This window comes from Dipteris shenzhenensis, chromosome 9, assembly GCF_047967505.1.
Source record: "Dipteris shenzhenensis isolate YYH24624 ecotype China chromosome 9, Dip_SZ_1.0, whole genome shotgun sequence".
Taxonomy (NCBI): Eukaryota; Viridiplantae; Streptophyta; class Polypodiopsida; order Gleicheniales; family Dipteridaceae; genus Dipteris; species Dipteris shenzhenensis.
In genome coordinates, this window is record NC_141604.1 from 5,718,672 (window position 1) to 5,729,567 (window position 10,896).

The following is a 10,896-nucleotide window of genomic DNA, read 5'->3' on the forward strand; positions in this document are numbered from 1 at the left end:
CCTTCATCCAGTCCTCGGCCAGCCCCGCGGGCCGCTGCAGCCTGCTACTACAAAAGCAGCTCCCTCATCGACTCTTTTCCATCGCACTGCTATTATCACATCAGTACTAGCCAGTTAATCGCTTTCCCTTCCATATCACTGACTCCTGAGTACATCAGTACTAGCTAGTTAATCGCTTTCCCTTCCATGTCACTGTCTTAGGTCTATACCTTACATCCTGCTTCTCGGATTCTTCAGCACAACTCTCGCACTCGAAGCAATCCAATCTCACCGTCAACACTTGGATCCCTATTTTCGAGGACCATGACGATAATCGCCCGAGGTCAATTTAGCTTGTTGCAAATCCTCGCTTTTTTGGGCGTCGCAATCACCCTGTGTCATGTAGCCTCAGCCAAAGATCGCCATTTCAACTTTGAGGTCAGTTCGCAAACCCGCACCCCGCAAACTAATCTTATTAGATCCTGCGTTCCTACTTCCACTTCGTATCTTACGATCGTCATTTGTCGCTTCCAGATACAATACACCAACGTAACCCGCCTTTGCCACACAAAGTCTGTTGTGTCTGTCAACGGACAGTTCCCCGGTCCAACAAATTACGTGACGGAAGGAGATAGGGTGACTGTAAAGGTTACGAACCTGGTATCGTCCAACGTCACCATTCACTGGTAAGCATGGTCAGAGACAGAATCTCCGCGCCTATGAACCGACGTGCGCACAATATTAGGATCAGAGTTAGAGGCTCACACTGAAGTTTGCCATTTTTTTCTGCCAGGCACTTGATCGCGTTTAAGTGTCGTCGCGTTTAAGTTTTCACCTTCGTTTGACATTCTCTTTGAAATCACTCTTTCAGGCATGGAGTCCGTCAGCTACTCTCCGGCTGGGCCGATGGGCCGGCCTACATTACCCAATGTCCGATTCAAACAAACCATTCTTACGTCCATAGGTTTCGAATCGTTGGACAAGAGGGCACTCTGCTCTGGCACGCACATTTCAGCTGGTTGAGAGCCACTGTCTATGGAGCTTTCATCATACGCAAGAAGCCCAACAAATTATATCCTTTCCCCAAGCCTGACCACGAGCCACATCCTATTCTTATAGGTAAAAAGAAAACATGGATCTCGGAAATCTCTCTCTCTCTCTCTCTCTCTCACATACATGGGCGTATCTCGTTTTCTCTCATATCTATGTAGCGAGGCTAGATTACAACTTGGAGAGTTGATTAATGTGATATGTTTGATCATTCGCAAATTGATTCTGCTTCCTTCAGGTGAATGGTGGAATGCAAACGTGGAGGACGTGATAGCGCAGGCACTCACCCCCCCAAACTCAGGTTATAACACCTCCAATGCCATCACAATCAATGGGCAGCCTGGCGATCTTAACAACGATCTATACAACTGCTCGACAGACGGTAACGGTTACTCAGCTCAGCTCTACGAGTCTGCGGTACTCCTAAATAACACGAACGAAATCTAAACTATGGAGAAAACGAAAAGCGAACGCCATATTACAATCTTTTTTGGGTGCTAATCTCTTCTGTCGTTGTGATCCAGACACAGTCATCTACCATGTCAGGAAGGGAGAAACTGTTCTCCTGCGCATAATCAATGCTGCCCTGAACTTCCATATGTTCTTTTCCGTAGCCAATCACAGTCTGACAGTGGTAGAGGTCGATGCCACGTATACTGAGCAGTACACCACCGATGTCATTCTTCTCGCTCCGGGCCAGACGACAAACGTTTTGTTGACGGCTAACCAAGAAGTCGGGGAATACTACATGGCAGCTTCCATCTATTCCCCACCAAATGCTCAATTCGTTCAATTTCCTGCAACACCTGGAACAGCTAAACTTAAGTACAGCGGGGCCGCTGGTTCTTCGAACTTGACTTTACCCACCTTTCCAGTATATAATGACACTGCTTTCCAAGCTAATTTCACCCAGACTCTTGAAGGATGGAAAGGCAATAACTATCAAGATCTGCCTTTAACCATTGATAAGGATCTGCTCCACACTGTGGGATACGCATTGCAGCCTTGCCCTGCGAACGTAACGTGTCAATTCCCCTTCCCTGCGGAACTCAGAACGGCCATCAACAACGTTACCTTCGTCTCGCCAAACATTTCCTTACTTCAGGTAAGACTCTTCTTGAATGGACTTAAACACGAACATAGAAATGTCGCCAATAATCACATAACGTAATTCTCAGTCGGTAAGAAGAACATGAAGCAACATCTAATTCGATGCGTCGTTTCAGGCGTACCACTATAATATTAGTGGAGTCTACACGACAGATTTTCCGAGTGTTCCTCTCTTGAAATACAACTACACTGGCGTGAATCCTGCCGACAAGTTTGGTATGGCGGGTACACGCGTGGAAGTCCTTCCGTTCAACTCCAACGTCCAAATAGTGTATCAAAATACCGCAAACGTATTCTTCGAGTCACATCCGATCCATCTTCACGGGCAGAACTTCTACGTTGTGGGCACCGGTATGGGAAACTACAATTCGAGCACAGACCCTGCTAGTTTCAATCTAGTCAATCCTGTGTCAAGGAACACCATTTCAGTTCCAGCCGGAGGCTGGGCTGCAGTTCGATTTCGTGCTACCAATCCAGGTATGCGTCTGAATAACTATCTACTGTCTAACTAAGACTTAAATTTGATCATTTCATACATATGGCTCACAAACACAATGGATGTTTTGCAGGAGTTTGGTTTGTGCACTGTCATTTTGATATACACCAAGCATGGGGGATGGATATGGCGTTCATCACCCTGAATGGCGTGGGGCCTTCCCAGACCTTACCTCCACCACCCAAGGATCTTCCCCCTTGCTAATGTATAGCAGATCAAACCCATAATTTAGAATGAATAAGGCCCAAACTTGCCTCGAATCACTCAGGATAAAGAAACAAAAGAGGCAACCAACGTCAATGAACCACCATTGCTAGAGTCTAGGATAGCAGGTATATCAACCACCAGAAATTCTTTTTCAGAAATTCAAAAGAAAGATTGATCAACAATGAGGGCCAAAGAGGACTCCAAAGAAAATCCCTCAATCAAATTGCAACCACTAGGGTGGTATTTTTTTCTTATTCATATTGTATTTCCCCAATCTTATTGTATATTAGAAACAGACAATTTCAATGTATTATTGACATGTGGGACTTCATAAAATGAGCATGACACATGCCATAAAAAACTAGATGCAACCTCACTAAATTAGGTGTCTTCCACATGGTGTGTAACCACCCTTAGCACATGGTTGGAAGGTAATTATAGGATAATGGGACCACTCTTTTTCATTAAGATGGTTTTTGGAATTTTAAGACTATTGCAAGTCTCACAAATGTTTTGTCATGCCCATTTTTTCTTCATTGTGGGAGATAATGGGCTTTATTTTTGGGCCTAAAGTTACATAATTATTGTTGCATGTCTACATGTTAGTTTTTTTCACAATTGGATATACTCTTCATAATTTTGGAAACTTTGGAGTCTTTGTTTCTTCTTTGAGGCATAGTGGCACTCTTAACCTGCAAGTTAATATATCCATGGTTCATTTGCATACCTTCTAGTATAATAATACTCCAATGCATTCTTTCTAATAGTCATAATTCAATCTGTGTTACCGATGGATTTTGAATTTCTCATTGTGTTCTTTCCATTTGCAATATAGAAACATTAACTCCTTTGAAACTTTACAATTGGTGGAAGTGTAAATTTGGTTATAAACATGAACTACCTTTTCCTCTACTTTTCATTCTCTCAAACAAGTGTGCACTCTCTAATATTCCCTTGCAATAACAAACCAAATTATGAAAGTCTAATCGTGCAATGATATTGGATTTATGAAACAAACATTATAGAAAAGGAATTCATATAGGAACAACAACATTCAATGGTTTTTTTGGTTTATATTAAACTTATTTGGATTCAAAATAACATATCACAAATGGAGAGTCTCCAAATAACATATCACATCTATAATCTACAAAGAGACCCTCCACCTACAAAAACGTCCTTTGTAGCAACAGTCACACTATAGTCTGCATCATCCAATGTTGGGTGAAAGCATGCTACAGTGTATGTAAAACGTGCTCTTTTTGGCAAAGAAACGGCAAAGTTCCAAGAAGCCATATACTATAAATACTATAGTAGTATTGCATAAAATTCAAAATCCTTCCCCCCTCCTTCCCCGCACATCGAGGACTCTATGATCTCTAATAAAATGTCCCCCAACAAGGATTTTCTACTCTCTCTCTCTCTCTCTCTCTCTCTCTCGTCATCTCTAGTCTCTCTTGATGTCTCATAGTCTCTCTCTCTCTCTCTCTCTCTCTCTCTCTCGCATTATCTCATAAGCTTTGATTCTCTCTCTCATTATCTTGCATAGGTCCCTCCCTTGCACAACAAGACAAAGCACCCATAGACGTGCACACAAACACGTTTACTGAACTAAATAAAAAACTTACGGGCGCGTCTATTTGTGCGTCTATTTTCACGTCTGGAGACCCGCGTCTATATATCAGACACACATGCGTATAGACGCACACTTAAACGCATAAATAGACGCGCTTATAAATGCGTTTATAGACGCAAATATAAACGCAAGTCGAATAGACAGACACGTATATAAATGCGTTTTTAAATGCACTGATAGACGCGCTTTATTTTTTTTTTAAATTTTACAGAATGCTGTGTATGTTGTGTATGCTATATAGTTACAAGAATCCCATATCCACATTGTGTAATTCAATTCTTACAGCCAACCGCATTTTAATTACAATTCCAAATAAAACATTACAACTCCAAAACGCAATAAAATTGAAAGCTCAAAAAGTGCTTGTATATACATATAGCATGAAGCTAAGCCATGTCATGTGGCTTCAAGTACAAAAAATAAGAGGAGTGTATATACAAGAGGTACAAAGCCAAGCCAGTGGCTTTAAGTACAAAAAAGAGTAGCTAGCACTACTTGTACAACTAATCTATGTTCTCCAGGTCCTCGCTCCTTCTGCGCCTCCTTCCTCCTCTTCCTCATCGTCTTGTGCATGGGCCTGTAAACAAGGGACAACATATATCAATGTATGAAAAATCAAATCTTTACTTATAATTTTGGCATTATTTAATTACTTTCAAATACCTGGGGGGCCGCTCTAGTAGCCCGGGTATACTGCTCCTCAATAATCAACCCGTCATCATAGAAGTGCCTCCATGTATCTCCTCTGCGATGGTGGCGGTGGTAGGCTGTCAGCTCCACACACTTTGCAGAGGGATTAGTACAAAGAAACAACCTCCTAATAAACTACATAAGCAATATAATTTGAGATCGATACTTACAAATTGGGCCTCCCATGATTCAACACCCCCTGCTCCAAAATGCGCGCTTCCATATTCCTCCATTTGGATCCTCTGTGCCTCCACGTGCTACAGACTGGGGTCCTTTCTTGCTGACTTCATTGCCTTCTTCCACTCACGCTTGTGAGTGGTGTGGGGTGGGCCCCTTGGTGGTTGACCTACCTCAAGCCTGGCAAGCTCTGCTAGTGCCTGCCTCTTAAGCGAAGATCTTTTATTGCCAAGTATCGTAACAATCTTTGACTTGGCCCATTTATCTATGAACTGGCGATTGGGGGGGTTAGGATACCTAGAGCGAACAGTAGCAAGGGTCTCATCAGCCAACCTCTTTGGGTGGTCTTTGTAGTGGATAAAGCAATCTCTGTAATTGTTAGCAATTACAGAGCGCATGAAGGCCATGATGTCCTTCCCCCGCGCATCCATCAAGATGCCTCATGTCTGAGTGATGTCATAATAAATCGTACCATCACCCAGAGGCACGTCTAAATCATCTGAATCATCATCCTTCCCACCGCCACATGGCCCACAGCACTGTGCCATGCATCCCCCACCGCTCTCCCTGCTACTACACCTGCTACCCTGTTGTGTCGAGCTCGTACGCTGGCCACTCGTAGCTGGAGACTACACGAGACTACACTGACCACTCGTAGCTGGAGAACCGAGTCTTGACGGCACAGGAGTACATCGACGGCTCTGCGAGACAGAAGGACCTCCTGACGGCATGGGGGAAGGGGCATAAGACGAGATGGCAGAAAAGACATAAGACGGCATGGGGGGCATAAGACGGTATGGGGGAAGGGGCATAAGAAGGGGCATAAGACGACTGTGCTGACTCCGTTAGGGTGATCTCAGGCGGTGTGGGGTGGCTTGGAGTCTGTAGTGCCAACTCCTAGGGAGTGTTTAGAGTACCCGTCATATACCCGTATAACTCTGCAGGAGTAGGAGGGTGCCCTAAAAGGTTATATAAGTCCTTCCAAATAGATTCTCGGGGATCAGGTGAGTTGGAAGCGCTTCCTGGCCACATGTTGAACTGGAAAAAAGGAAAAAAATCTATTACTGATGAGCTAAGAAGAAAGGGGAAGGGAAGAGAGGCTTACTATCAGAGCGCGTCTAAAGACGTGTCTGATTTGCATGTCTATAGATGCGTCTAACAGAGCGTTTAACAGAGCATTTAACAGAGCATCTAACAGAGCGTCTATCGACGCGTCTGTCTGTGTCTGCAAATAGGCTAGATGCACGTTTAGACGCACCTATAGACACGCTTTTAAACGCGCTCTGAGACGCGCCTATAGACGCACTCCGACAGACGGGATTCCTAAAAAGTAGAAAAGGACATTGCACCCGACACACAAACATGACACTAATAGCCAGATCATGCACTTCTTGGATACGAGAAAGTACAAATCTGAAGAGAGCAAAATTCCAAACAAGATCCACTGCAAAAAGACTTACTTGGATAGAGGTATGGAAGGTTCTTTCTTTTTCAAAGTTGCTTCTCCTCCTTGTTCGTCCTCCTCTCCTTTAAGCTTAGAAGTAAGTGTAGGTGCCTTCCTCTTAAGTGTAAGCTTGGAAGTAAGTATGGGAGCCTTCCTCTTAAGCGTCAAAACTATGGATCTGTTAATAAGGAAGGAAGCAAGCCGCGCGAAGTATAAGTAATGTGAAGAAAAGCAAAGCGAGCGCACTAAAAAGTAGGTTTGAAAGCCACGTCTATAATCGTGTCTAATAGCACATCTATAGGCGCGTCTAAATACATAGAGTAGACGCGCTTTTAGATGCACCTTTAGACACGATTTTAGACGCGCTTTTAGACGTGCCTTTAGATGCACCATAGAGTTTAAATTAAACATTTGAAGAAGAGCAAATTTGGTGGGTTGTTTGTTTGTAGGATGTCTTCATCTTCAACAAGTAGCTCCAGTGAGGATGAATTCCTCTGTATCCACCATCGCGAAATGTGGTTGGAGCAAAAAATCAAATGTCTGTGTGATCGATGTCGAGGAAACATGTATCGTGCACGCAGGATTACACTCAATCATATCTCAAAGTATGGAGAATGGGATGTGACCATATACAGTGTAAGGGTTTATAAGTTAAGGTTGATTGAGATACCTATGGGTGTTCATATGTTTGAGTTATGATCCCGTTTTAATTTGATACAGGATGCAGTGCCACACCCGCATATGTTACCCTATGCTCGCCGTGAGAAGGCGAAGCGTCGGCGATATAAGGTGGGATCTTCAGGAGGGACCGTTACAGATGCATGGAGTGATGGTGATAGTAGCCCTCCACCATTACCTCATGAAGCTGTGGAGGAGGAGGTGTTTGATGATATGGTGCGGGATTTATATGTCCATCAAGGGAGGGATAATAGCATGGAGCAGGATGATCTTTTTACTACAGCCTCGACTCCACTGTTTGAGGGGTGCACATTCTTTGTTCTATGTGCCTCCCTTGAGTTACTAAACTTGCAAACCATCTATGGATGGAGCAATGCAAGTTTGAATGCATTACTCAAGTAAGCTTTAAAGTCGATTTTGCAAACATGGTGAATTATGCTAGTGGGTCAATTACTCGAATGCTTTTTCTTATTTATGGTCTTCACGTGCAGGCTATTGTGTAAAATGCTTCCAAGGGAGAATAAACTACCGACCTCAAGAGACATGGCAAGGCAACATGTGACCTCTCTTGGAGGATTAGATTACAAGCGCATCCATGCATGTGTCAACGATTGCGTTTTGTTTCGTGGACTACATAAGGATGCAAGAGAGTGTCCTACTTGTGGAGAGGCAAGATATAGAGCAGATCTCAAAACCTTGGACGTGCCTCGTAAGGTATTGCGACATTTTCCCATAATCCCTCGCATCCAACATATGTTCAAGTGCAAATCTATTGCAGAGCTCATGTCATGGCATTCCTCCCATCGATCAACCGATGGCAAGTGGAGAACTCCCGCGGACTCTCCTGCGTGGAAGCATATTGAAGACACATGGCCAAGCTTCAAGGAAGAACCTAGGAGCTTGAGACTTGGATTGGGTATGGACGGTGTGAACCCATTTGGTCTCAAAAGCACGTCTTACAGTGGCCAGTGGTATTGGTGAATTACAATCTTCCACCCTCTATGGCTATTAAGAAAGGACATGTTATGCTGTCTCTTCTAATTCCAGGGAAACATAAAGTCAAAAACCCTCATGTTTATTTGGAGCCTTTGATTGATGAGCTAGAGATACTTTGGAGAGGTATCGAGGTGCATGATGTGAGCAGGCCTCCCTCGTCATGAGACTTCAACTGCAAAGTAGTCTTGATGTGGATGATGCATGACTTCCCAGGCTATGGCGAGTGTTCAGGTAAGCATTGCATTTTTAATTATGAATAGGCAAAGGATGTGGCACCCTAAACCCACCTTCCACTCTTAATTGCATCTATTGTTCAGGTCTCACTACATCGGGTTACCATGCATGTCCTGTTTGTGGTCCTTCGCTAGTTGCCTCACGGGCAAACGCATTGAATAAGGTCATCTATGAGAATCACCATCGATTTCTCCCACCTGATCATCCTAGATATGTTGCCCCTTGGAATGAAGTCCTCCCACAATCACTCACCGCGGGAGATTGGATGAGAATTTGGGACGGTTCCACGACTCCTCCACCACTTGGCATGAGCCGATAAGGGTTTGTAACTATTGGCTGGAAGTAAAGATTGGCTATATTGGCTGAAAGTAAAGATTGCATGCTAACACTTTATTTTTTTTAGATACTCCATCTTTTATCGTTTACCATATTGGTCCCACCTCAAGATCAATCACCTGCTTGATCCCATGCATATCTTCAAGAATGTGGCATCTACCATTTGGGAGCATTTGAATGGGACACGAGATTCAGTAGGCATAAGGGAGGATCTACGTACCACAGGGAGGATGCGTGAAGCTTGGCCTCAAGAGAGACCAAATGGGCGTGTTTTTTTACCTCGTGCACCGTGGATGCTATCAAAGCTAGAGATGGTGACGGTGAAGTGCACTATTACTACAATTCGTACTCCCACTGGATGCATGAGGTGTTTGAAGGGAGCCTTTACAAAGAGCAAGAAAAGAGGTGTAGAGCAATTATATGGCTTGAAATCTCATGATTGGCACAAGATGCTCCAAGTAAGTATTTTATGTGCATAATATCTTTTTCTTTTCAAATTTGTGAGTGAATAGCTATAAGCAACTAATCAACCACCTCCTCGCGGTTTCAGTTCATACTACCTACTAGCATTTCACGTAGTGCATCGAAGGATGTGAAAGATTGTATTTACAAGTTGGGCGAGCTTGTGTGGTATGTGAGCTCGAAGGAAATATATCCCACCACACTTGAGAATGCTCGAGTTATGTCAGTGGAGGTAGTTTTTTTAGTGGACAAGACATTTCCACGTTCTATTCTCACAAGCCAACTACATCTCATTTAGACTCTTTATTTTATTGAACACTATTTAGTACTAAATAATATTAAATCGTCATATGCTAGGGTCACTGTTTGCTTGGGTGTAGCCATTTTTGGTGAGGTTTAGGGACTTTTTTGTATATAGGTATCTTGCATGACACATAACTTATGCATTGCTCAATGGAATTTGGCAAACTTTGTCTTCAAGTTGTAGTACACATGTTGAGATATCAAGCTCCACTCATGATATGCCAGGGTGACCGTTGTGTATTTATGTCATTAACTTGTTAGCTGCAGATGCGGTTGGTACACCGCCCATGAATAATAGCTGGATGACATCTATCTTTATGTACTCTAGTTAGTGGCTTAGTTAGTATGCCACCTTAGTTAGCTGAGTTTGGTTTGAGACCCACATATAGGGTTCACCTATTCTTTTGTACTAAGAGAGTTCTTTGGCTTTCACAACTAAGGAGAGAAAAACTATTTTCAGCCTCCACCTTTGTGTATATTCCCCCATTGTGTATGTGAGAAAGCTGCAAGTGAGACTCCTTCCTTCTCTTCCACTCTCTTCACATGGTATCAGAGCTCGGTTTGTGGTAAGGAGCTCAAGAAAGCAAACCAAGTTCGTGGTGTCCTAGTACAAGGATCAATGTTGCTTTCCTTTTTTTTCGAGTTTGGGAGCAAATCTCTACAGGTAGCACAGCTGAAAAGTGCAAGAGTGCACTGTCTCAAATTAGGACGCCCTTCGCGGTCTAGCAATAGGGCAGTATATGCTAGGGGAAAGGGCAAAGCCCTTAGTGAAATTATTTTTTTGATATGAGGCCATTTCGGCACCTGTTTTGGTGGCGGAAGTTTTTCGCAGGCACTCAGGAAAGTGCCTTGTTTTTGTTGTGCGACCACTATTCTGTAGGTCAGTGAAAAGTTATCCTAGAAATTACATCGTATGCCTGTGTGCAGAGATATTGGGAGTGACAGAATCATTCTTATTTCCTGTTGATGCATAATCATCACCAAGAAGTGATTGTGTGGTCAATTATTCTCGTCAGTTTTGCATATTTGCGCTTGTAAGGCATAAGTTGTGTTTTTTTGCAGTGACAGAATATTTTGTAGTGTTCTGTAATGGCGTCT

General features: G+C 43.3%; 1 protein-coding gene across 1 annotated transcript; it reads left to right on the plus strand.

The window, feature by feature from the left end:
* Positions 1-303: 303 nt before the first annotated feature.
* On the plus strand, positions 304-2,839 carry LOC147898119 (laccase-22-like). Its single transcript, XM_087378854.1, has 7 exons — positions 304-417; positions 514-665; positions 851-1,098; positions 1,268-1,411; positions 1,554-2,134; positions 2,256-2,616; positions 2,709-2,839. The coding sequence occupies exons 1-7, from the start codon at positions 304-306 to the stop codon at positions 2,837-2,839; spliced, it is 1,731 nt and encodes a 576-aa protein (XP_087234980.1).
* The last annotated feature ends 8,057 nt before the right edge of the window (positions 2,840-10,896 follow it).

Bases quoted from the DNA above. Each gene is read 5' to 3' on its own strand.
- LOC147898119 (XM_087378854.1), top strand. From the start codon at position 304: ATGACGATAATCGCCCGAGGTCAATTTAGCTTGTTGCAAATCCTCGCT. The intron at 1,099-1,267 runs GTAAAAAGAAAA...TGCTTCCTTCAG, and splicing joins GCCACATCCTATTCTTATAG to GTGAATGGTGGAATGCAAAC. The intron at 2,617-2,708 runs GTATGCGTCTGA...GATGTTTTGCAG, and splicing joins ATTTCGTGCTACCAATCCAG to GAGTTTGGTTTGTGCACTGT.